This window comes from Caloenas nicobarica, chromosome 4 (genome assembly GCF_036013445.1).
Source record: "Caloenas nicobarica isolate bCalNic1 chromosome 4, bCalNic1.hap1, whole genome shotgun sequence".
Lineage (NCBI taxonomy): Eukaryota > Metazoa > Chordata > Aves > Columbiformes > Columbidae > Caloenas > Caloenas nicobarica.
This window is the reverse complement of record NC_088248.1, coordinates 23231117-23259038: the sequence shown is the minus strand read 5'-3', so window position 1 is coordinate 23259038 and position 27922 is coordinate 23231117. Positions and strand designations below refer to the sequence as shown.

General features: G+C 39.5%; 1 protein-coding gene across 4 annotated transcripts in view; it reads right to left on the bottom strand.

Moving 5' to 3' along the window:
- DCLK2 (doublecortin like kinase 2) overlaps positions 1-6427 on the bottom strand; it is an 87379-nt gene extending 80952 nt beyond the window's left edge. For all 4 annotated transcript variants that reach the window (XR_010606107.1, XR_010606108.1, XM_065633599.1 and 1 more), the window contains exon 1: positions 5380-6427. Coding sequence is in view for 2 of the 4 variants with exons in the window: in XM_065633599.1 (XP_065489671.1) it covers positions 5380-5788 (409 nt within the window). In the remaining 2 variants the exon portion in view is untranslated. The remainder of the gene's footprint in view (positions 1-5379) is intronic.
- Positions 6428-27922: the final 21495 nt, after the last annotated feature.

The following is a 27922-nucleotide window of genomic DNA, read 5'->3' as shown; positions in this document are numbered from 1 at the left end:
TTAAATGACACACTGCATAACAGACAATTATCTGGCTGACATAGGTAAAAACATCTCTACAATAAAACTGCTGGTCTCCATAGTTTTAGATGTGTGTTCCCCTGTGAAGCACTTAGGACAGGGCAGGTTTCTAGGTACATTTCAGACATATATCCATACGATGTTCCTCTGCTTCTTTTGGTGGAACCCACCAGTTTCAATAGTGCCAAAAGCTGCTTATTCAGTAGAGCACAGTAGTTATTAGGGCTTTCTTCTAACTTTAGGAATCATAGGAGAGCACCCTTTTTGTGTTCTGTAACACAAACGCAAGCACATTTCCAGAACAGTATATTTACAGCATGTGTAAAAGGGCTGATCTAAAAATAAAACCACCACTTTTATGAAGGATCAGGTTATTTAGATCTCTCCTTTCTTTCTTCCACAGAACTTCCTTCCTCATCAGTTCCTTACAACTGCTTCACTTTCATGTCACCTCCAATAACCCTGTATAAGTCACAGTCTTGCCTTATCTACAGCATTAAAGTTCCCTGTTAACTTTTTAAAACCTGGGATGACAAGCAGGATTTTAGCAGATGACTAACTGCTCTGTTCTCTTTTGACTTTATTTAGTCAGGAGGTTCAGATCACAGCTTCCTACAAGCTTTCACAGAATCACAAAACAGTTAATGGTCAGAAAGAGCCTTTGGAAGTAATTTGGTCCAACCCTCCAGCTCAGGAAGGGTAAGAGCTTTCAGAAGGCAGTTAAGGCCACCTGGTTCCAACCCTGCACAATACTACATGCCTCCTCCACAGTAAGCAAATATTAATAACTTCTCAGGTAAATTACATTTCTCCTATCTGTGAAACTTGGAGGTACACAGTGGTGGAACTATTCTATTTTGCTTGGATGGGAAGTTAACTAACAATTACATCTGTATTTCACATCCACACCCCATTGCTCTAGGACCTGTATAACTACAGTGATTCAAACATATTAATGTTTTTCAATCCTTCTTTTATCCTTTTACACTTCTTTGTTAAAACTGCTACATTTCCCTCTTTTTAATGCATTACAGCTTTTGGCTTTAGCACAGGAAGGTAATCATACCTTTTGCAAGATTCAAAAATACAAACTGCTCACTTGGTGTTACCATCTGCTTGCCCTGAGAAAAGATATTCTTGACCTAACATAACAGTGTGCATCAACTAGAATCACAGGCACTTAAGCAGGATTAAAATGTAATATGCAGTAACAATAACAATGATCTAAGGCAGAAAATACTTGGATCGTTCAATACCTCATTTCAAAAACATTCTTTTACTCTGTATTAGTGTGGCAGAGCCCATTTCTTTAAAGCAGATAGTCCTGTGCCACATGCCCAAGCCATGCAGAAGGACCAGCACGCCCCACCCCGCTCAGAAGCTTCCCACCTCCTGCCCAAAGACTTCCCTACAGGTGCCTGTCCATGGTCTGCACAACTGTGCAGACAAAACTACTGACATTTTAAAAGGACTGTATTAATTAAGCATTGTAATTGAATGAACCAAGCCTCTTAGCAATGCTTCCTACCTAGGGAACTAGAAGAATTCCTTATCACATGCCAAATCAAAGTAAGTTTTCTTGCCAGGAATAGAGTCTGCACTTGGTTTCCCCTCCGAAAAATCCAACAATATCTCCCAACTTTGCAGTAGACCTTAACAATAAGGACTCTCCATGTCTTTCACTACCAAGACAATCAAAGCAAAGGACAGCGAGACAAAACAGACTGACACCAACATAAAACACAAACCTAAGCACTGCACAGTTCTTACTATTGCCATTGTGTCATGCTTTAGGAAGCTTGCATTATTAAAGAAAACTCAAGGATTTAGACAGACAATTAGTTAAATTTGGTGGAGAATAGAAGTGAAAATATTTTTCCATTATTGCTATTGAAGGGAAAATATAAAATTGCATATGAAATCTACCATTCAAAAGTAAAAAGTAGTGCAACGTCTGAGAGTAAAGTTGAAAGAAAGAAAACTGAATGAAAGTCACAAGAAAGTAATAATATTCCCAACCCCCATCCCCTCTCTGGAGTTATCTGCTTGAACAAGATCAGGATCAGACAATGACATTTTTCACTCCTCCCATTCTAAGAAAGCAATGAAAACTGCAAAACTCATGAGCCATAATGTTTCCTAACCTACAGAGGCCAGGAATATAAATGCTATTTGCCTAAGGCTAGTCCAGATGAGTATGCTTTTTTGACTATGATACCCAGTTAAGAAAAGCAATATGCCTAAAATGGAGCTTGTCAATTTTTTACTAGTAAACATGATCTGGTCAAATTTTGAACTGACCCAACCTGTAACAGTAGTATTTGAAATTTACAATATGTCTATTTTCCTCTTAATATGATAAACAGTAAAACATCGCCAAATACAGCCAAATCCCAAAAAGCATTCATCAGTGACTCAATTCATCAAGTTTGGACTATTATGATACAGAATTTGATACTGCTAGCTTTTATATTCCAAACAGATATTAACCTGATAAACTGCAAACAGGCCTTAAAGAGCTTGCCTGCGGTGGGGCACATCAACGTCCAAGAGCTACACACACAGGCTGGAGTTGAGAGAGGTTCAATGCAGATCTTGCTGACTTGGTGAAGGTGGCTGAGCACTCACCTTCTGCTCACTTCAGAACCTGAACTGCTGCAGTTCCGTGTACCACTTCAATAACACTGATGATGTGCAAACAGACTAGTTAAATAATTAGGTATTGCATCAAGTAGCCATGCTGGGTCTGATATTCAGCCTGTAGCTGGCATGCACAACAGCACTTTAATTTTATTTTCCTTTCAAAAATTAAAAAGCAACACAACAAAACACCATTCAAAACTACTTCTGGTGCTACTGCAGTTCAAACTTTAGCATATTACCAATGTTCAAGTATTTATTCTAGTGCAGAAATTCAAGCTTGCTGTGCTGGAACTACAAGAAATAAACAATCCCAAATCAGATCCTCTTCCAACATCTCAAGAACAGCTGGCAAAGAGCTCAGATAATTTTAAGGAACGATGGATTCACTATTTGTTTGCTTCCTTCCTGTCCCTATATATGCTTTCCTTTCTCTGTACGGTGGTTAGACTTACACTGGTAAAGTTTTTGGCATGCTAATTGGAGCACATACTAATCCAATTATGATGCTACAGGATTTTCTTAAGATTCCTGAGAGTTGTATTGGTCATGGATAGATGACTAAGTAATTGGGATTTTTTTTTTCCCCTTTCATTTTACTGAGAAAGCATGGAAGTGGCATTTCTGTTGTGACATTTGTTTTGCTTTATTCTTCCAGTAAAGAGCAATGAGAAAGGTCACTCTTCCAATGAGCTGAAGAGATAGGAAGTACGTTTCTGCATTCAGTTATTAACTTAAACAGAGTTGTGGGAGTACACACTGCAGTTATACTGTCGTCCAGCAAATAGTTTTGTCTTTGTTTTGTTTTAAACCATAAGAGCTTAAGATCATTCCTTCTGCAATATTTCCAAAGTTACCATTATTTTATTCATTTTTTGTTTCACCACCTTTCCCTACGATCTCCACTCCACCATCTAATTTTTTTTTTTTTTTTTTTTTTGCTATTTCTAAATTAATCGCCAAATCATGGAAAAGTTTTTGACTTCACATTTATTTTATTACCGCAGAGCTGGCACTTCACATTTCCTCTGTTTTGCCTGTAGAACAGCCCTATGATAGATCACGTGATGGGGAAAGTCCTCAGGTGCTATATTACTATTATAAAGTGTACTTTCATGCATATCTTTTTTGAGTGAGACCTCCTTGATGGGGCAAATACTGTAGCCTCTCCCTTCCTCTTGCATGTTCTGGAGTGAGTAGTCCCTTAACTGGTAGATAATACGTCTCATCAAATTAATAGAACCATAGAATATTTTGGGTTGGAAAGGACCTTCAAAGGTCATCTAGTCCAACCCCCCTGCAATTCTCTGGGTGTGATTCTGCATTGCTTTGAAAAGCTAAGTTTCCAAGTCAAAGCTTAAAGGATACACAGCTGAAAGCCTAAAAAGGAGGGCACATTAAAAGACCTACAAATAATACTTCTTAATTAATGCAAATCAGCTACACCAGGCATATAGTCACTGGGTGGAAAACTATGGTGGCTGATGTATTAGACACCCAAGGGGAAGCATCAAGTGCAAATTGATTATGAACCTCACAGTGTGGACAACATGACCAATACATTCAAAAGGTTGATTCATGTAATGCTGAGTTTAAACTGTATTTTAAGACATCATGAGAGAACATGGGGTAAGTCAGGTTTTAAGTAGAACATGTATCTATCTATATACAGCTATGAAAATACAGCTCTGCAAGCACACGTACAGACACTCAACAGGCAAAGCATGCCTGTATGCCTACTTTGAGGTATCCTGTCCCATTGTAAAATATGGAGTTCAGATATGATACACATAAAAAAATTTCTACTACTTCAATCTCAAAAGTTGTTATGGTACAAAATGGAAGTCACAGAACAAGCTTCCCAACACAGTAAGTTAAGCTTAGCTTGAGGCTTAGCTGCTCCTTGTTCTGGTAACTATTATTCCCTACAAAGAAGAGGCACATGTTTCTTTCAGAAAAAGTACTTCTGGCCTCATTTTGAGTAGTCAAGAGCTGCTCTGCTCAGATTTGCAAGGTCTACACGACCTCAGCAGCCAAGTCCCATTGTCAAAAGCTACTTGGGTACAATTCTGAAAAGCATTTGATTCTAGAAAATGCTTTTGGAAGGTAGACAAGGTAGCTAGTACCCCTTACAAATATGAACTCTGATCACATTTGAAAATGGGACTTCGCACCAGTTTGTTTTAATACGTGGTTGGGTACAAACATCCCTTTTCACAGCACAGAGGCTTTCTCTGGGAAAGCTTAAATCACTGTGAGGTATCAATAACAGTGTAATAACTGTTAAGAGAACTAAATTACAACATTTTCCTCTCTTACAAATGGTGACCACTGAAAGGCAGCCAAGAACTTTACTATGGTTCTAGCAGATGAAAAGAGTACCTGCTGCGTAATTACCATCAGATTTAATCCCCACACACGCATACAGCACTTGTCTGGGTGATGGGAGAAGCAGATAATCCACACTGAGAAAATGAGGCCCACCTCACCATAGCAGGCAACCCTATTCCTCTTGCTCTCCAGTGCTCCACAGCTGCCCGTTTTCAGCAAAGCAACTTCTCTCAGCTTTGACCAGGGTAGCAAGAGGAAAGCCCACCCAGGGAGAGTCTGCAGCACACCACCAGGCCCATGCCACCTCCTGCAGGACCCCGACATGCCGTGGCAGAACTGCCTGTGGCCCAAGCTCTGCTTGCCCCTGGCCCGCTGGAGCCCCCTCACCTTCCACCAGCTCGTCCAGGCTGGTAAGCTTCTTGCTGCCATCAATGGTGTAGATGGTGCGGACACCCTGGGGCAGGTTCACGTTGTCTGACAGGGACCGGGTGAGCTCGACGAGCAGGGCATCGAAGGAGCGGAAGCGGTCAGTGGAGATGGCGTACACCAAGCCCTTGAAGTACCTGTCCCCATTGCGGTAGAACCGAGCTTTCCGGGCTTTCTTCTCCGAGCTGAGCGCCTGCAGGGTCCGTGTCCGGTAGAGGCTGCAATGAGCGCTGTGCGCCGGGCTGGGGATCAGCCCGTTGCCCCGCGGCCCGGAGCCGCTGCCGGAGCCGCCGCGGCGCGGCCCAGCGCGCTGCTGCCGCTTGTCCCGCTCCTCGAAGTGCTCCAGCTCGATGCTCCGGTTGCTCGCCATGAGGAGCCGCCTGCCCGCCCTCCCGGGCCGGCTACAGGCTACTAAGCCAGTCCTCCGCGCTTGCAAGGGCTCCGGTCGTCTAATTCAGCATCGCGCCCGGCCTCCCTCGCCGGGAGGGCTGCGGATAACCGCGGCGCCCGACCTCCCCTCGCAACCGCAGCCTCGGCTGCCGCTCGCTCCGCCGTTACCCGCTGCTCCGCTCGCAGCCGCGCACAAAAGCATCCCTCACGGCTCAGCTCGGCGCCTCCCAGCCACGGGCGATGCCGGGGAGGGAGGGCGGCAGGCTCGGGGGAGCACCACGGCCGCGCCCCCGCGCCGTACCCATGCAGGCTTCGCACAATGCGGGGGACGCCGTGCGCGCAGGTCCCCTCCTCAGCCTCTTCTCTTCCGATCCCGCCGGAGAGAGGGCGTGGGAACGCAGCGTCCGTTCGGGCAGCTCCCGGCCGGCCAGCTCGGGTCCCGGTGCCCCCTGCGGTGCGCCAACGGCCGCCAGTCAACGTGGGCAGCGGCGCAACCTCCCGGGTGTCCTCAGCAGGCAAGGGCGCTGCTAGCGCCCGCCTCGGGAGGGAAACGAGCGCGGCGGATGCGCCGTGAGGAGCGGGCTGCGGCCCGGCCGCCGGCGGGGAAGCGGGGGGCGGGCGGAGCCGCTGCCGGGCGCTCGAGCCGGGCGGGCGCCGCGGCCGCTGTGAGGGGCGGCGCGAGGACGGGCGGGGGCGGCGCCGTGTCGGGCGGCTGAGCGGGGCGCGGAGCGCGGCGGGGGCACGGCCGGGTCCTCGGTGCGGCTCGGGGGGTGAAACCAGAAGGAAAACGGGTCCTCCGGGGAAAGGGGGGGTGGTTTGGGGGAAGCGGCTTTCCCGCAGGGACAGCTCCGTCCTTCTGGCGGCGGCTGTGACAGGACCGGCCCATCGAATCACCGACCCCCGGCGTGCCGGTGGGGCTGTCTGCTGGCCCTCCCCGGGCCTTACTTTGACTCAGTTACTATGTTAGAACTCTAAAAAAATGCCTCTTGCATTCCTTTGTATATAGCCCTCTCCCAAATATACGCCTCCCAGGACAAAGAACTACCCTATTTCCCTGAAAATAAGACAGGGTCTTTTGGTAATTTTTACTCCAAAAGATGCTTACTTTTCTATATGTATGGCTGCCTGGACACTATTTAAATTGACTTTTAAAATGAACTGTAACTAGGGCTTATTTTTGGAGTAGGGCTTATATTTCAAGCATCCTGAAAAATCATGCTAGGGCTTATTTTCGGGGTAGGTCTTATTTTTGGGAAAACAGAGTATGTGTCCCTCCCATTTTCCCCTTTTTGTTTGTGATCACCACCACTGAAATTCCCCCTATGCTTCCCAGCTGTGCTGCAGACCAAATAAGCCCAACTTCTATTCTCACACTCTTAACCTCCTAAGTGTTCTTTACCCCATGGTTCACTGCTTCCCCAGGTGGCTTCTCCATGCTCCCTCGAAGGCTCAAGTCAGATTCACAAACGGCCAACAGATGCACAGAAATGGATGTGATTTCAACTTTTTTCCAACTCATTTTCAACTATTACAGATTATATTTTATTTTCTTGACATAATGAGTACATAAAAAATGCAAACGGCATTTACAACTACCTACGTGGTTTTGGTTTGGTGTTTGTTTTTTGTTTGTTTTCCAGGTCTCTTGCTTCCAGAGATTCCAATTGTGTTACATCATTACAAGCAGTCACAACATCTGCTCTTTTGTCCTGGGCCCAGGAGAACCTTTGCACATCCTTCTCCAGACTGCTTCCTCACTTGGTGTCAGGAGGTGGCACTCAGGTTGATCCTCTGTGTTGCAAGAGCTCTTCTATATGAAATTAAATTGGTAACTGAAAGACACGTGCAGGAGAGGCCAGGATTTTGGAAGTCCTTTTCATGCTCAGGACTGAACCCCCTTCAGTAGAGACATTCTACAAAGCTTAGGAGATGTGTTTTCTGTCTGTTTGTACATAGTAGGAAAGGGAAGAGGTTTGTCTGAGATTTATCAATATTTGGTTTTGTGTTTCAGCAATTTTTGAAAATATTGTTTGCCACACTTCCTAGGGATTTATTATTTTTCAATTTTCGAATTTTGAAATACTAATAAAGTCATGCACTATCTCACCATTATTCCTGGGTTTATTGGGAAATGGATTAAATGTCTAGTTACAATATTCCTAGAGATAACACATAGAAAAAATATCTGTCAATTTCACTCTTTCTTGAAGCTCAACTTCTGTGATGCCTGGAGAGGTCCACAAGCAGAAGGAAGTGATAAACCATGGAGCTGGATTCTCTCCAAGCATAACCAATGCTTGGTTTAAATCTCTTCCTGCATCTAGAAAACATCCTATGTGTTTTGCTGTTGTTGTTGGTTGTTTTTTGTTGTTGTTTTGTGGTTTGTTGTTTAAAACAAACAAACACACACACAAAAAACCCACACAAAACAAAACACAAAAACAAGCACCCCTCTAAGAAAATTCTGAAAGAAAACCAATAAAACTTTACCATCAGACAAAATGTCTTTTCTTCTGTTATCTGAACTCCTTACCTCCTGATGGGAATCAGTGAAATTCAGGTTGTTTAGCCCATCGAATGAGTTGAGAGGCAAAATTTAGTTCAGGATCAGGGTATACAGTGGACAATTTTAGAAGAAGATTTATGTAGCTGGCCTTTGCATTTACCTCATTGATTTCACCTTGAAAATGAGAATATGTAATGTTGCTAAAGAAGAAAAAAACCCCACAAATCAAAACAAACACACACAAAAAAATCACCATAAATTTGGGGTCTGTTGGCTCAAAATTTTATAACATGTAAAACATTATTTGAATAATTCAATAGCAAAATGTTTACTTACCAAAGATATCAAAATCTGAGTGCTTAAACAATGAAACGGTTGGTTGTAATGATTTGTTTTCAATGAAGAATGTAAAAGTGCCTATAAAATATTCATGCAATAAAACCTATCAGCAATCCTGTGAGATGCTGTGCACTCCTTCACAGATACATAAAATGGGAAACCAAAAAGTTTAAGCAGATTGCCTGGGTAGCAGAGAAGTCAGACTGGAACTAACAATCTCCAGCTGTATTATTTTCATTCCGTCAATGGTTTCTCCCTGAATCCCATGTAGAGTATAGTGCTGCTTTTAAAACAGCAGGTGTTAGTATAGACAACTATACAGACACAAAACATACAAAGAAATACATCAGCATAAGTGGCATAAGATGCTTTAGCCCTCAGGCATAATCTTGTGCTGCATGTTCTTTTCACACCAACACCTGTTGAATAGTGGCACTGTGAGTCTGAGGCTCGCTGAATATCAAATTGTCTTAGTACATGTCAATGTATCATAGAGAACCGTCCAAATCCAATGTCTCCAATAAGCCATTGTAAATGTACATTTAAAAGACCTCAGAATTATTCACCTGTTTCAATAGACTAGATGAAAATGCCATACAGAGATTCAGTTACTCGTTAAAGGACTTTGTACACTTTCCAAAGGATTCCTTTGTCCTTAAATTTATCTTTAAGAGTATTATTTCTGAACATCCATTTGAGAGATCTGAAAGTAGTAAAAAACATATTGATAAAAGCCTTATAAAACCAATATTGAACCTGAAACACAGAAACTTAAAGACCCTCACAGCATGTTCTATTTCAATTTGCTGTACCAAGGAAAACTCAAATACAGCCAAACCATTTCCAGCATGGTCCTGGTTTTAAAGACTCTTTGTGGGTAGATAAGAGGAGTCAGATGCTACTTCTATCCAGAGCAGCATAAATGAAATAGTAAAATTTTCTCAAAAGAAGTAAATACTTCACATAAACCTAGTTTTTGTGATATAGTGAACATTTTGGGAGAGCTAGGATACCCTCCCAACGTGCTCCTACTGAAGTCAACTGGGATCTCACTGTTTTTGTACTCCAGTAAAAATCTGTTCCTAGTTATAACTGATTGCTCAATGACACAAGGGAGTGATCCTCACTCATTCAAATTTGAACAGAGATTGCTACATTAAATACATTGAATGTATGTACCCATGATATAAATAAATGCCTGACTCCCAGTGCCTTTACTGGTGGATTATATAAAGGTCTTCAGGTTCCATATCTCATCAAATTCTCCAGGTGTGATTCTGCATTGCTTTGAAAAGCCAGGTTTCCAAATTGAAGCTTAAAGGATACACAGCTGGAAGCCTAAAAAGGAGCATACATTAAAATACCTGCAAATCGTACTTCTTCATTAATGAAGTTACATTGCAAATGTTCGTGAATTTTGGTTTTGGCAATTGTTTAAGATGGCTACATTAATTTATATTAATCGTTTAGGCTTTGCATATGGCAAACCAAGAAGATGTATCAGAGGAATTCCAACTGTCCAATACCATTGTAAATGGATAAAAATACAAATGAATTATTATTCTTATAGAAGAGGAGAGCATTTGTCTGTTATCAGATTATATATTCTGCAACACCTGAGAATATTAGTTTCTACAAGTAAATTATTCTATTTCACTTATCAATTCAACAGTTCAGCTTCTATAATTCAAAAAAATGTTGAAGACATTTTGCATATGGGTGTAAACAAGACTGCTTGATATGTTTTATAGGAATTAAGCACATGTTGTGTGTTCTTTTTTTCCTAGCTCATTTAAAAAGAAGACATTGAGGTTTTAAAAATATATCTATTACCTTTTTGCTTTTAACTTTGTCATCATTTTCATACGATGATGAAATAAGTAATATTTTCTTGCAGTTGCTCTCTCCTAGACTCACAAATGACTTCACTGGCTTCAGGGGCATATTCATCCAATGAAAAATTTTTTTTGGTAAGAAAACAGGAGAGTGTACAAATGTCATCTTTTGATAATGTCACCAAAATACAAGAGAATGTGAGGTATTAGAGCAGTTAATACAGCTGTTAGAAAAGGTACAAACTTTTAAGCACACAAACATCCTTCACATCCAAAAGAGAACCCATATATTTAGTACCATTTGGAAACAAGGTACCTGTAAGCAAAATTAATTAATTAATTAATTATGTTAATAAAATTTGAGATCAGAGTGGTGTATGTGTTAGCAAGAGGAAAGGTAGCAAGTTTATTAGCCTTGGGATACAGAGAGTAAACCAGGTGATTATTGCCTGTGGGAGATAGAGGCAAAACAAGAAGCTGCCTATAAGGAAAACATTGTGCATAAAAACTCCCAGCCTTTGTTGAATCTATGAATTTTAATACCTAGTAGAATGAGGAATTTTACTTCTTAGGTTTACTTTCTGGAGGAATCTTGTAACTTTTGAGGATTTTGAAAGGCATAATTAATGTAGCAGAGAATGGTGATACTTTATAGAAATACCTTGAAGACTGAAGAAATGGGATGAAATGTAGAAGTATGAAGTCATATATTTAGGGATTAATTTTTGTTCCAAGATGTAGGCTTACTGCTTGGAAACAACAGAAAGGGAAAAAGCATGGAAAGATCTATTGATGAGAAGTTTTCTCTAAGTTGCTAATATGATACAGCTGTGAGAAATACAAATTTAGCCTTTCACCTGTAGCCTTTCAGCTTCTTCTTTACCTGAAGATTATCAGGTGAGATATTTAATGGCAAAAGGGTAGCATAAGCTTCTCTCTGAATATGTAATGGCCAAACATGATATATTCTTCTGAAGGAGATTTGGCCTTTTTTTTTTTTTTTTTTTTTTTTGCGCAGAGAAGAAGTACGCTATTGTTGCTGATGTGTGTTGCTGCATCTTGAGTGAGAATGGTCACATTTGTGGGTGAATTGTCTCGCTTTGGAAGCCTGTGCACAGGTCTTACCTTTATTACTACTTGGTTGTGGAAGTCCTGGGTTGTGGTGTTGTTTCCACTTTGTAAAATGTTAGAGCCTTTTCTTGTTTTGTACTGCACCAATACAGCGATGGGTGTGATCAAGAAAGGTTGCAGAAATCACTGATGATGATTTCATAACGTTATTTAAAGGTCTTTCAGCTAGCCATCTACTGAGGAAGACTGAGTTATATGGCCTTAAAATGATTTCACCCTTTTTCTACTAATATATGCTCTGCACACATTGCTGGAGATTGGTTTCACTTTAGAGCTCTAGCCACTGCTGTTAGAAAATTCTTGCATCTAAAAAGAAGTATTGTTTTGTAGCTGAGGGACCAAACCCGATCCTGGCCTTTTAAGTTTGTGTGACTGCTCTAGTAATTATGGTGTGAATATTTTTGTGTGTCAAGTCACATTTACTGGAGAATGGCATGCTGCTGTTGTGTTCCTAAATATAAACGAAGTTTTTAGTTAATTTTGTCAGAATTATTTTGTTTGTTCCTAGGCACAATACAAAATGAAGTTCAGTCAATGGGGTCAGCTGTTGTACAGAAAAGAGAAAGCAGTCATTTGGCTTTCATTTGATGAGAATATTGCTTTAATTTTCCGAATGAAATCAGATACAGTTATGTGAAATATTCTTTTAATCTTCACAGGGTCTTTCTATGTCAGTCATAGTTTACTTTGCGTGTTTCAGTACTCTTCGTGTCTTTGACAAGAAATCTATACATTTGACTGCTTGCTGCCAGCAAAATCCTTTATATTAGTAGGGGAATTATGTCTCTTGACTATCACAGGCAGCATGGTCAAAGCTTGTGCTGGAGCTTTGCCAAATTGGACTTTTGGCCCTAATAATAAAGAACTGCTTTGTGGCTTAATTATTGGCAGTAACATTGTTGTGAATATCACGTTTCTTCTGTACAAATGACTTAGGTTGAGACTATTGCTACTTCATGACTTCTTATTTTACTATTTCCCTTAGGATTACTCACCCTGACAGGTACTGGGAGGAAAAAAACCTCTGGTTTATCAATAAATAAGTCACGAGAGATAAGTGGAGGAAACCTGCTGAGTTCCTCATGTTCTGGTAGTGTGTATGGGCTAGAAAGTGACCATTTTTCTGCAAAACCAGTCGTGTTTCTTCCAGAAGGTTAGTGGTCTGTACAGCTTTGTAAAGAGCTGGAAAAAATATAGAATTATAGTATTTGCATAGAGATCATCAAGTGCAGCTAGCTATGATTCTTGAGAAGGCAAAACCTTAAGCTAAGTGATTTCAAGGTCAGTTGTGAATCAATTAGGAATAACTGTCATAGCTGAACGGCACAGGCAATCATGAGAAGAGAGCTGCTGACAAAAGAACGAGTATGGCTATGGGCACAAAGTATCCTTGGGTTGTTCTGGAGTTTTCAATGTATTTGCTGAGGCCTGAGTTTGGAACAAAAGTAATAATCCTGATTTTTTTTTTTTTTTTTCCTCTTGTAGAAAAGTCGGATACTAAGGTTTAATTCTAAATCAAGCCTTCTCAGAGAGCTCGAGGAGTCTGAATCCTCTTTTCATTATGAACTTCCTTAAACCTCAGAGATGGGAGATTTTAAATGCAACATAACCATTTTGTTCTGTAGAAGTAAGGAGAAAGAAACTGTGCCCGAAGTACTTGTTTTTGTCTCTTCTTTGTTCTTTCCGTAATAACAGGTTAAGTGCCATGTGTACACTGAAATGACTTAGTCTTAAACTTAGAGGTTACAGTCTAAAGTTCTTAACTGTTCCATGTGTTTGCAGAACAGGAACCAAAATAAAATTGAACAACACAGGAGTTGTCTCGAAGTGTCTTGGGGAGAGTTTTCTCCTTACCATTAGATGCTTGATTATTTTTTTTTCTCCAAAATTAGAGTGTTCTTTAGTCACTCCTGTGTTCTTCTCCTGCCATATACAGCAAATATCAAATGACTGGAGCACAGGGAAAACAAAAGACATTCACTGCTACTCATTTTTTTCTGTTACGTACACACAGGTGTTCTATGTCTCTTCTTTACCTCAATTGTCTAAAAGTCACTATGTCTAGGCTATTTTATACAAGTCAGTCGTGAATTTTAAAGGTGAGAAAAATCTGTGGAAAAAACCTTGCTAGGAGCTTCTACTCTCTTCTAATAGAGAACTTTTAGGAAATATGGTAGCTCTTACAAGGTTTTATGAAAAAACGAAAGCTTGTGTGTATGTGTGTATATATATATATAGTTTCAGCATGTGTACTACTGTATAAAACAGAAAACTGCAACACCTGGAAACTAGTAGTTAGCCAGAACAGATAGCAGGGAATTAGGCTATTAATCTGCTTAACAAGGACATATGCCAAAGTAGTTTAAATTGTGCTGGTTTGTAATTCTGCTCTTACATAAGAGAAATACAAATTTAGCAAGACATGCAGGAGTAAGAGTATAAGTGTACTAGTTCTTTCAAAGTTCAAATCCAAGTGTAGTAACAGTCCTATGTTTCAGTCATTATTATACAGGTTTATGGTCCAATGCGAGCTGGGTTTGTACCCATTGTGGGGTGGGGGAGCTCAGGGAGGGAGGGTGAGTGAGCTGCTGTATGGTGCTTGGTTGCTGGCTGGGCTCAAACCATGACACGTGCGCAATCACTCCTTTGTTTTGCTGCATAGGAATACAAAAGGTGGTATTTGTTTACTATGGTTTGTCACCAGTCTCAACTAAGCTTTTGAGTGGGTTTTGGACAGCTAGCCAGCTGGCTGGAAGGGATAAGCTGACCAGTTGAGCAGCCCTTACATTACTCTTTGCTCCAGAGATGAAGCCTATAATATTTTTTTTTTTTCTAGAAGATTCAGAGGCCAGTACATTCACAGAAGAGTCAAACCCAAACAGCCTTCTCCAATCTGGCTGTCAGTTATTAGCCTGTCAAGTTTGCAGCATGTTAAATACTGCTCAGCCAGTTGCTGAATGGTGAGGGTTTTGTCTTGATATGGGGAAAATACCATCTTCTGACAGGTCTGTGCAGTCAGGGAAAGGCAGGTTGTACTGATAATCGGGTTGGTTGGATTGTTCTGTATGATGGAAGCACTGCCATCTCGTGGATAATTCGAGGATGTGGCGTATTTTTGCACATTTCTTTTAGAAATTTTAAGTTTTATACTTGTTTAGGTTAACAGTTGCAGGAAGAAAATTGTTATAAGCAAGGAACAAATGTGAAAAGAACATAATTTCCAAATGCATGTTGGTTGTTTAGCTAATCGTGTGATTGTATTGCATAGCTTAGTTGTTTCTTCTTTTCTATTTCTTAAGAAACATGTTTGCTACCTTTGGCATTTAAGAGTAACAAAAAGTGAAAAATAAATCTCATTTTCTGGAGTGTATAATTCTTTGTCTACTAGGAAAAAAACCCCACACCCACAAAACCAGAAAAAAACAAACAAAAGCCTATGTTCTTAAAGATTCCTTTTAGAATGAATTGCTTGACTGTTGTACCGTTTTATCTCTGTCACTGAGTACTGTGTGACCTATTGCTGTCATACTCATCTTCAGTCCTGTTGTGGATTAGGTTGATTCACAACAGATTGTTGGACATTCCTTAACTGGGAGCTAGGAAGAGCTGCGAGTAGAGATTATGCAATACTGTAGAAGTCTCCAGCTCACAAATTGGATCTAGTCAGCCTTATCTCAGGCTGTGTGCTGCTATGTACTGAAAATAAATGGTGGTTTGTGTTGTGGGCATCTTGGTCAAAAAAAAAAAAGCCTGGGGAAGGGATATTTGGGGATGTAGACATGAACATAACTCACTAAACTTGATTAATCTGGACCTATTTCTTTGTGCAACTTGGAAAAAAACATTTGGAAGATATCAGGTGAATTCTGGTTGCTGTGTTATTGCACAAGTATGCTGGTCCTAGCTGAGAGTAATGACCTGTAAGACTTGCTCTCCAAATGTATAATGATGTGTAGTACCCAAAGAGTTCACCTTTAGAGCAGAAGAAGGGAGGAAAGAGGGGCCGTCCTCTTCCCTTTAGAAAAATATGATTAGTACAGCAATATCATGTGGTGAGACTCCTACAGCTAGAACTCGTATCTCCTTTTCCCTATGCCTCTTTCATATTCACAGTTTTACATATTGTGAACTATTTACAATGGCAGCAGACCAACAGGAAAATAAAGTGAGTCTGTCCTTAGTTAGAAATCATATCACATACAGCAAGTTCAGTAAACAACTGAATGGAAAATAGTAGTCAAGCACTGCTAGGGGAAAAAAAAGTTAGTGATTTGCACCATTGAGGAGAGGGCTACGTGTCAAGGTGAAGCTCTCCCTGAGAGCACTGAAAAGTGGTATGTAGTCATTAGAGTACAGCTATTTTATGGGTTGAAGCTGAAGAATGAGTTGATGTTTTTATGGTATTTTTCTGAATACTGTATGCCCAAACATAATATCAAATATTTTGAAACTGGATGGTACAATGTGCAAAGTTTATGGTCCCCATTCTTCATGTCTTAAGTGCTAATATTTTACTGTAGGTGTCAAGTACCTCAAGGTGTTTCTGTTGAACATACCAGCATGCTATTTGGGAACCCAGGCAGGGAAATGGAACAAAATACTTGGCAGTGAACTAAAGGATAGTCCTGAAAAGCAGGAAAGAGTAAGGTAGAAATGGGGACAGAGTACCTTCTAGGCCCCAGAATTTGAAGCACCTGGAATCAAATAGGGCTGTAAGTAAAACAAACAAACAACAACAAAAAAACCACCACAAACTTTCATTCAATTGAAAATGTTTTTGCCTTAGTTATGATTTGTTCCTGGTGTTTCTAATTAAATATGACTCTCTTTTTGAGGGGAAAACAAAATGAAACACCCAAAGAAACCAAATGCAAAACAGACAAAAACTAGCACGAACCACTGTATTCAATTTTGGTCACAGTTCTTGATGGGAAAACTTGCAGCCCAGCCCATCCAGCCAGTGGTGTCAGCCCAGTACTGAACACCTGCAGGAGGTGCTCTGAGTATGTTCTGTGTCCAGTCCCTCTGCCCTGTCTTTACAGAGCAGGGAGTTCAGGGAAAGACACCCCCATTTAGCCATCAGTATCTGCAGAGAAGAGATTTTGTAGCTACTACAGACTACTTGTTCCCACAATACTTTTTCCTGTTAATTTATCCACGTGGATGAAATCTAAGAGTAGAAGAACTGAAAGGTGTTTTTGGAAGGGTAAAAATATAGCTCTGGAGTCCAGTGGAGGAAAAAAAAAAAAAGCCACACACATACACAAAACACCATAAAACCCCACAAAAAACAAACAAATCAACCAACCAAAAAAACAACACCAAACTCAAACTTTTCTGAGACCTGAAACTAGCAAACATGCAACTCAACCTTGCAGGCTGTTGATCCTTGGGCTGCTTTTTCTCTGATGGAAAGCAGAGGGCAAATAAGTATTAAAATAAAATGCACAAAGGATGAGAATAGTTTCTCTTGAATGAGGCCCTAGAGGCAGTGCCACAAGGTACCTGCTTCTGCAAAAGAGCCAGAGGTCTGTTGCTGGAGAAACATCCCTGTGTACCTTGTTCATCTTCTAAAGGAAACAGAACTTGTGTGTGTATGTTTTTTTAAAAACATAGAAAGGCTCTGACAGGCTCTGTCCATTTTATCTCTTGTGCTTTAAGCTGTCTGTGTCTCTGAAGAAGAGCTGCTTCTCCTGGCTGGTCTTCAGCTCCCTCTGTTCCCCACCTAAGGCATGAGCTGGTGGATTCATCAACCACAGCAGACTCTGAACTGTGATATTTCAGTAGTTTTACAGATTTGCTTTTCTTTTTTATTACAGGGGAACAGCTTTTCATAGATAGGAAGATTGTAGGTGGTGGTAATTGTTTAAACAAGTGCATCCAAGTTTGAAAGTTCATGTGTTAAAATACGTGGTGGCCTCTAATTGATTTGTAGCTGTAAATGGGGAAGTACTCCCCAGATTCCAAACTACTTTTTCATCTCATCAAAAGTGGGTTTTGTGGTTTAGTTTTATGGTTACACAGTTTGCTGGACTTCTAAGAGAAAATAAATCTGGAAGAAAAAAGCAGTACTGAAGTAGAAGGTTAAAAACTGCAAAGATCCAAAAGAACTAAAGAAATTACTATCTGCTGCTTAGGTAATGGTACTGTAGTTAGCATACAAAAATGACGCTATACATTAACTTTTCAAAAAATACATTTGGAATAAAGTTAAAATTAAAATGGTTTTTAAAATGTTGTAGTTGCAAGCATGAGATTTTGCTATTTGAATCTCTTGTAAATGTTGCAGAGAAAGCAGCAACAAAGCAAAAATGTTGATGCTAGAGTGCGGTCAGCAAAACCCCTAACACTAGACATATCGTAAGACGTGTTGTCCTTGCTGACGGACTAATGAGATAATTATGAAAACACAGCTATATCAACAAAAATCAAAAAACCTGCAAGGTAGCTGTTTGGAGTTGTGTGATGGCTTTTTTAAAGTCATAATTTTACAGAACTGTAGTAAAAAAACAAACAAAAAAACCAAAACAAAACAACACTTAAAGCAACGTGATGTCAAAAAGGCACTGGCGTCAGCCACGCTGTGTACTGATTTGCGAAGTATTAGTTGAATTAAAAGTGATTTTTTTTTTTTTTTTTTTTAAATAATACTGTTGGTTGCCTAACAAGATATTCAGCCTGTTTTTTTTTTCCCAGCTCTTTCAGTGAAGCTGCCTACTACAAGGTCATCTGCCTCTTTGCTTTAAAATATATCCATTCCATCCTGCTTCTCAACTAATATTTTCTATGCTTTCAGGTTGTTTTCCCAGATGAGAGAAAACAAACCACTTTATGACAAAATGCTGACAGGCATCCAAACAAACCAGCAGTACAGGACAGATCTCTCCCTTTCAATACTCGTTGAGAAATTTAGAATTCTTTTATGAAATGCATGTTTTAAAACTAGATTTGTAATCTTCATTGCTGAACATATCTTGTTCTTTAAAAATAGCCTTATTTACATTTAGTGAACTCAGGGGTGCTTTCTTCTAATTGAGAACAACTGGGTGTTCTGTGCTGTGGAGGACAGTGATGTGCTATGTGCTAACATTTATTTTAAAACTTGTAATGATATTCAATTGTTATTCCACAGATACTATGATGCTCAAATGCTGAGGACCAGATTTTTGCTATTTAAAATCCTATGTCCTACTAGGTTCCTGATTAACCACTGACTTAGCGCAGAGCCTGGCAATATGTTGTATCTGGGGTCTGGAGTCTGCAGAGTGATTTGTATGTTCAGGCTGGAAAGCTGAGAAATACAAAGCATATTAGAACCATAGAATAAAACTAGATTGGAAGAGATGTCTGGAGGTCATTTGGTACAACCTCCCACTCAAATCAGGGTGAGCTTCAAAGTTAGATCCAACTTTGTCAAGATCATACAGCAGGGAATTATGCAGCCAGAATTAGAGTTCTGAAATTCCTTTGATGTAAAGCTGCTAAACAAGACACCAGAATCTGTTTCACATACTCCATCTGTGAAGCAGAGATAATTCTTGCATAAATGCCTGTAAAGTATTTTGATCTATCTGGGTAAAAGAAAAGCTCTAGGCAGGAGTGGCTCACTTCAGTACTAGGGTAGGGTAATTTTTTGTTTTCTTCCTGTTTGTGAAGATGCGGAGGAAGTAAAAAAGAAATCTTACATTTCTCGTCAGTATCCATGAGAATTACATGTACTGCTAATATGCTTTTTATTGAGTAAATAGGTCGGATTTGCCTTTTCTAGCATTCTTGCTATTCAGATGTTGAATTGCCCTTTTTATTGTTTAGCTGCTTAGGAGAGACACTGTATTTGTGACTGCAAAACTTCTGAAAGCTTCTATTTCTGTTCAGTTCATGAAACTATACACATCAAGGAGAGCAGAAATATGATCTCATGACATTATTTATATGAACAGAAACAAAAAGGTCACATTCTGACTGTCCTGATTTTAGTCTTTTCCCTGAACACTGATGAATAAATAAGGAGACTTGAATAGTGCAATTTAGTGACAACAGATGAACAGGCAGCTAAATCCAAACAAGATCCCTATGCTGAAAGCAGAGTTGCATATACTATCTTGGCAAAAAGGTTACAGCTCTCTGGGTTTCTATAGTATTGCTAACACAAATTTAAGTATTCTACATGTAGCAATTAATTATCAAAACACTATCTGTAAAGCTTTTCTTGTTTTACTAGCCCTCAGTCCTCTTGCAAATGTGAAGAAATCCACAGAATGTAACCTGGCTAAGATCATAAGATCAAAGACAAGAATAAGGAAATATTGTTATACCCTCTCCCTTGTTCTAACTTGCATCTCATCCTTCTAGAATAGATCAACAGAGCAAGGACAGGGCGGGTGTATCAACTGGCACAGAACACAGGGCCTGGGTACGAAATACAGAGATTGTGGCAGATGTGAGGGATTTTGAATAGCAGAGTCAGGGCAAAGGATGCCAGAAGGTCGGACGATGGAACAACTTTAATATCTTATACTCACCTTTTTATTTTTTTCTCAGCAACAATTTTGCTGTGATTTGGCCACGGCAAATCAGAGTTCTGAAAGACAGTTTCAGGATTTTTTCAGTTTCTTCCTCCTGCCCATGAGCAGGAGGTCTTCTGCTTTGTGATTTTGTTCTTTCTGGTATTTGCAATATTTCCTAATTTATTTTCTTCTGGTAATTTTAATCGTTATGCTAACTCACTAGTGGCAAGACATGTAGAATAAGTCATGTTTGTCAGGAATTAGTCAGGTTTATATTTCCTATAATTAAGCAAATATTTAAGTGTAGATATAATGCTTGTGTTTCCTGATAAACCTCCTCAGTTCAATAAACAGAAGTTTTTATCAACATTCTTTATTTGCTTTCCATCAATTGACTTTTAAAAGCTGCAACAGTTCAGCCAGATCCCTAATGAATGTGGTCATTAGTCTTTTTCTTTCCTTCCCTTCATCTGGATTTTTGTTTTCTAGTCACTTAACACAATACTGTCATGCACATGTAAATTGAAACCCCAAAAGATTCTTTTAAACAAATTTCAAAATTTCCATTTCTTATTGCTTTTTTTTTTAAAGTTATCTTTAAAATGAAGATTTGGTACAATTTCTATGATGTTTCTAGATCACAGCTCACTTGTGTTGTGCACAGGAAATGGTTTAGTTCCATTATTTGGCCAGTTACTGGAGCTGAATTTACTGACAATAATCAAAAGGATTTATTTGTATTTGTTATAATAGTACCATATTTGCCTTTTATTTCCTCATATAGCTTAGCATCTCTCAAGGCATGCATGTCTTGAAAAAGTAATATCTCTCTACCGAGTTCAGAAGTTCTCAGGGTACATATGGTCATGTTTAAAAGTCCTCTCTTACCTATAGTCAACATAATGCATTACATATCTCTACCATTTGATTACTTGCCAGTTCTGTTCTCAACTTGCCTGGCAGAAGACACATTTTATATAAAGCAGTGCAATATCTCAACCATTTGATCTGCCTCATTAATTTCAGCAGACTCCTCATTTATTAAAAGTCCTTCATTGTCTCCCGTCTTATTCTTTTCATGATTTGTTATAACCTATCCAATTTTCTCTTAACTGATTTGCCTGCACTAAATCATTCTACATTTTGGCTGCCTTTCTCTTTGCTGCAGAAACACACATTGTATATTTGTATTCTGTTACTTCCATTATTCAGTTTTATTTTAGCCTTAGATTCACAATTAATCCCTGATTGACTCCTATTCCTTGTATTCATTTCCAGATTTTTTTTTATACAGTTGACGGTATCCCTGCTTGTAAAGGAATGCTCACAAAACATCTCATTTCTTTTTTGTCAAACTTAAGTGAGAAATTACAGAAATGACAATTTTTTGACAAGTCAATGGGAGTAAATAATTTTAAATGACTAGCACCCTGAGTAGAGGTTACTGTGGTCAGTCAATGGAAGTTACTAATGTCGGTGCTTTGTGTTTAAAACTGAAATAAAATAGATACTAGTAATTGTCTGGTTGTGGCATGGCTAGTCTATTAATCATGGATCTGTATTGTTTTTCCCTTGAAATGCATTCCAGTGTATCTGACATATGTAATAATACCTTGCTGTTTTTTGCAATGGGTGTTAAATCAGGTGAGCTTTACACTGACGGACACTGAACGGCTTTAATATTGTACGCTGCTGAAATGTCGAGGGTGTTAACAGGGCAGATGGACAGCTGCTCTACTGCAAGTGCTCACCCCAGGGGAGGACAGAAGGTCAAGAATTTACTGCAATCCTTTCTCGTGTTTTATAATTTAGGAACCTGTTTACACTCCACCTGGGGTTTAATAGGAGCTCTTCAGAACGAGACTCCCTGCCTATGGGGAGAATTGGTTTTTCCTTTGGATGAGCTGTCTCTGCTGTGCTTACTGTTGGAGCTGGGAACAACTTGTCCCTGGCTGATCTTAAAACTTAACAGGAGTTGCGAGTTGACTTCCACTGAACTGAGAGAGCAGCTGTTTATCATCAGACACCTATTGCCAAGCCTGTATCAACTGAACCCTAGTGAATCTGCCTCTGGTATTCTATATTTGATTTCTTCCATATTTTCCTTCCTTTGTCCTTCGTCTCCTTTCTCTCCTTCTCCTCTGTTTTTCTTATCTGTTTGCTAAAGGTAGTACTGCTATGGTCAGGCAAGCAGGGATTATAAATTTCTTCAGCCACAGGAAAAGTGTAGTGACTGTCTGGAGGATCTCAGTTTCCTCATGCCGTTCAAGTTAGTTTTCAAACTAGAACGAATCAGACATTAACATTATATCAGCCAGTGCTAAGGTAAGACAGATCAGGACCATGTGGTGATAGGAGAAGTGTGATCATTGTTATGTATTACAATTTAAAATTTGTCATATCAGTGCTATGGACAGGATTATGTAAATCTTGGTGGGGACGGACTAAACCTTTGCAGAACTGCAGGGTGAGGACTATCCCAAGTGCATGAGTCGACACTCAGGAAAACCTCTCTCAGAAAGGTGGTATGTTTGGGGGAATAGATTACAGAATGAGCACCACTAATAGAGCAGCTTGTTGCAATACAGAGAATAGCAAGGTCCTCATGAAGATCTGTGTAGCATTGATGTTTGCCCTGGTTAGGCACTTGGATTGCATTGTGAACCACTCTGCTGGATTTGTTTTGACATGTCTTCCTTTTTGCCTTCTGAGAGAATTGCGCTCAATGGAAAAGGTCTTGGACTTAGAGTTTAGGAGAATCTGCAATTCCGCAATTCCAAATAGCAACTTGAAAGGCTTGATAAGTTTTCTACACCATGACCCACTCTCTCCCCTTCCCCTCCCCAGGAAAAAAATTGTTTGCATGGGGAGTGAAATAAATTTATACGAATTAGCAGAATAGATGAAAAATGAGTCTCTCTAGATTCTAGCCAAGTAAACATGTTTAAGCCTAAACTTCTGTTTGTTTCATTTCACAAAACTTCCAATTGAATGGGACACTGTCAGCACCAATTTACTATTTTAAAGGAATGTGTTCTAGCATCTCTGCCCTCTAAACAGCCGGTTTACTTTTTCTTTGTTGTATGTGGAAATTTGCAGGCAAAAGGGAAGTAGTTGTAAGTAAATACTCCAGGACAGGGGATTTGGTTGCATGTTACCTGCAGGAGATTCACAGGCCCCCTCTGTGCGTCTTTCAGCTGTTATTAGAGGATAAAAGAACACGAGAAATGGGATTATGAGAGTCCTTAGGGAGTCCTTTCTAAACAAGTTCAATTTGTGTTCCTAGCGTTTCTGCAGGAAAAGGGCACGAGACCTCAAAAATGACTTAATTCTAAAAAGGCTTGTGTTACTGTCCTCCTACACCATTGTGTGGTGATGAGTGGGAGGCTGGGAAGAAGTGGCTGGAGTACACAGCAGAATAGGCTCATTTAACCATGGAAGTTCAAGTTAGGGAGATACCTGTCAGATCCTAAGCTGCTAAATTAAGCAGCAAATTTGATACCAAAAATGTGATTACTCTGCTTTGTGGAGTTCCATGTAATGACCTACTTCATTGTCATTCATGAATCATAAAAAATTATTGAATATTTGCCACATTCAAGAAGCCAATAGGTTTGAATAAAGATTAAAGAAATGTGGTTCTACAGTTATTCTAGTTTTCATACCATTTATAAGAAAAGAATTTATATTGTTGTTTAAAACTAAGGTACAATATTCTATTGTACTTTATACAACTATTTGCTAATCCCTACAGGAAATTTCTTCATATTATAATATTCTATATATAGCCTGGGTTAATAAAACAGTTCTTTGTTCATTGAACCTGTGTGAGCAATTTTATCAAAGTGTGCTTATGAAGTTTTTAGACTCAGTCAAACTAGTTTAATTTAATCCAGTTAATAACTTATGTATTCTGTAAATCACTTGTCTGCCCTTGGTGTTGTTTCTCTGCAAGTCAGGGAGATGGTATCATCTTAGATATGCTTCTAAAACTGACCTTAACTTCTGTACTACTCCATGTGAAAAGACAGACTTCTTTAATACCACAGCTTTGCTGAATCTCTGGATGTCTCTGAACATAGCTGCTGCACACAGTACACGTCACAGCAGCGGGGTCCAGCTACTTGAAAGCCAAAGTAAGAAGACAGTGTGTAAATAAGATGTTCACAGTAAGGAAAGAAGTGGCTTTCTTAGAATGGCGGAATGAAAAATTTCCATAGTTCTGATGTAGTGCAATTCTCACTTTTCCCAGAACACTGATAAATTTTGATCTGTTACTGGTTTTGTATTGGGTAGCATTAATTATATACCTTGGATAATGAGATCTGGGAGGAAGCCTGTGGAGAGGGAAGTTGGAAGCATTTTACTGGTAAGCTGTGCAGGTCAGACTGTTGGAAGAAGGCACAGAAGAGATGGATTAGTTACAGAAGGGGTTAAAACATGTATAAGAAATCAATGAGCTACATGGATATCACCTCCATTTGCTTATGACAAATGCCAAAATTACCATTTCACTGGGATACACAACAGCTTATAGCTCTGTGTGGTGGTGTTTTGGTTTTGTGTGTGGTGTTTGTTTGGGGTTTGTTTGTTTGTTTGTTTTAAACTGCTACATTGTGTTTAAGAACACATAAGTATAGTTTATTTCTGAAACGTTTCCATTGGGCTGACTCCCAAGTTTGCCCAGAATGACAACCATAGAACTTCAGTGGAAAGCACTTCTCATCATACTAATTTTCTTGTTGTAACAGTTTGGTTTTTTCTAGTACTGAAGATCACTGAAAGGACATAGGGTTTCAAGTGCACAAAATAGCATGGTTGGTGCCTAAGCATCACTGAAACATTGCTATTCTGTCTTAGATTTTTTCTTAACAAAACCTGATTAAGAATTAAAATCAGAAGGGACTTGCACTTTACAGCTGATCAGACCCATAGTTTCTATTAGCAACGTTTTTATCATTGCTGAGTTATTTGCATGCAAGTTCCCCTGCAGATGGATGTTGATCACTGTTTATGGGATGTTGATCACTGTTTATGTGGTGTTGATCACTGCAAATGCTGCAGTTTGGTGTTCAGCACCATCCTTGAGTTAAGGTCAAGATTTGAATGAACATCAAAAAGGTTGATGTTTCTGTTTGTAATGTACCTGCTGTGTACAGGATAGAAACTTTGGTCGGTCGGCCCTCTTCATATAAGAGACAGCCTTCATGTAGGCATTAAAAGAATTAAACAAAAAAAAATTTTTTAATAAGAAAATAGTGCTAATGTAGATTCTAGGCATTCCTTAGAGGATGGAAAACCAAGGTTATTGTGACATTCTGAAAAAGGTGATGCGAGTGTGAAATACAGATGAGAGCGAGTGAATTGTTCGAGGTTATTTTGGTATTGCTGAACCATTACTTGTGTTGTATAAACCATGACTTATAAATGCCTCTGTACTAGAGAAGGTGGCAAATGCACTACCAGTTTTGAAAAGGACTTTGGACAAGATGTGGAAAATTCCTGACTGCTAAGTCTGATGTCTGTACAGGGCACTGAAGCTACAGATAAATATAATGTATTCAGGAAGAGCCAGTGTAGCTTCTGCAGTGAACAGTTGTCTCATAACTATGTGGTAGCTTCTTGAAGGAATCACTGTCATCTGCTTGACAGAGGTGATCTAATTGATGTTGACTTCAGAAGGCCTTCCAAAATCTCTCCAAAATACATAAAGAAACCAAACTGCCTCAGGATTAAAGGTCTTCACATAGATTAGTAACACTTGAAGAGACAGGAAGCAGAAGGTAGAAACAAATGTGCAATTTTCTCAGTGCAGGGTTTTCACCAGGCAAATTCCACTGAGATCTGCATTAAGACCTATGTTATTCAATGTAAGCAGTCTAGGAAAGGGGGTAAAGAGGGAGGTGATGACATGTGCTGACGGCATTAAGCTGCGCAGAGCAGTGAAAATGAAACCTTAGTGCAAAGAAGAAAGATCTTGTGACATTGAGTGATAAAACTGCAGATGAAATTCGCTGTAGAGAAAGGTAAAGCAACACAGATGAAGAAATTTATTCTTAACTTTATATATGAAATGAAGAGTTCTGCAATAGCTGTTTCCAGTCAGGAAAGGGAAACTGTAGTTATGAGTAGTTTTATGAAAATGTAAGTGCAGTGCTCTGTGGTGATTACAAAAAGCAGTTATGTGTTAGAAATTATAAAGATGAAATATAGAACAAAACAAATACTCTGACTTTCCTGATCTCGCAAGTTGATAGCAGAAAGAGAAACAAGGAAGACTGAAGTTGCAGAATAACTTCCGCATGAGAAGTGACTACGAACCTAACGAGTCTACAGTCTGTGAAAGTCTGCTGATGTGTGATATCATAGGATCTATAAAATGATGAGTCACATTGAGAGAACAGATAGGATCTGAATGATCATTGTATTTTCTGGTCTGTGAAATAAGGGCATCAAAAGGAACTATCATGATGGTCAAAACAAAAAAGATGCATGCACATAATGTGCATCTGAACTGTGGAGTTTGCTGCCAAAGGATGTTGTGCATGTCAAAAGGTTTGCACATGTTCGAAGTCATGAAAGAAAACCCATCTAATGATAAGAGTTCTAGATAATGAAACTGATTTCCCCAAGACACAGACAACTGGAAGTTGGGGAAGTACTGGGGGTATATCGCTGCATGTTTGCTCTGTTGTCATGCGCTCTTCCCTAAGCATCTACTATTTTACCAGTACTGGAGAGAATAAATAAACTATTTTAATGTTCTCTGATATGGAAATTTTCAGAATCATTTCTGTAAGCTGCTAATTTGTGTTTGTACAGTATATAACTAACTAGAACCTAAGTAAGCCCTTCTGTGTAAACTAGCATTTGGTGACATTAAGATAGAGAAACACACAGATGCTACGTTGTGGGACATGGACAAACAAGAACATGACACAGAAAGATGTAGAAGATGTATCAGAATGCTGTGCCTGTGGCTTAAGCTTGAATTCTGCAGTATTCTCCAAGGTCTTATTCTCAGTTGAAGTATTTTCTTTATATCACCAGGGACTTGCTCAAGCTAAAATTAGGTACAGAGATGTTAAAGCAAGAATATAACGGAGATTTTTGTCTCCTACTGGCAAAATAATTATATAGGTTTATTAGCCAGTACAGTTTTCTATTTCGGGTGACAACGTCTTTAAGCATTATGGTTGCTGAAGGGGATAATTGTGAGGATCTGCTGGTAATCAGAGCTGGGGAGCAGAAAATTATTGTGAGAAGCGTGTTTCTGAGGAAGCATAGGTCATAGAACAGCAGAACAGAAAATACACCTCTTCCCTGCTAACACCTAGATTGTCCAGAGGATGTGCAGGCTTTGTTGTTTCTATGCCATATGAAGCTAAAAATGTTTTCTTCCAGAGGAGGAAATAATTTCTTCTACAGAGAGGATGAATCTGTTTGACCTTTTTGGGGAGATTGTTTTGCTGCAGAATTGATGTGGTGTCAATCATAATATTGACATTATGATATTATATGACTTTTAATGTTCTGGTCATGGAAATTTTCTTGGACAGCAGGGTTTTCTGGAACTTTATATGGAGGATAAAGGTGGATGAGGTTGCCCTAGGTGATACTGGAAGCAGCTGCTTTGACCTTTTGGATGACTAGAGGCCTTTCTAGTGACTAAAAGTTATTCTTCCAGTTTTCCTATTCTGGGCGGATAGTGTGATACGCAACTTGCCCTTTTAAAACTGTGTTCTGGTGTTGTATGGTGTAATTTGTTGTGTGGTTTTTATTTGTTTGTTTTTTGT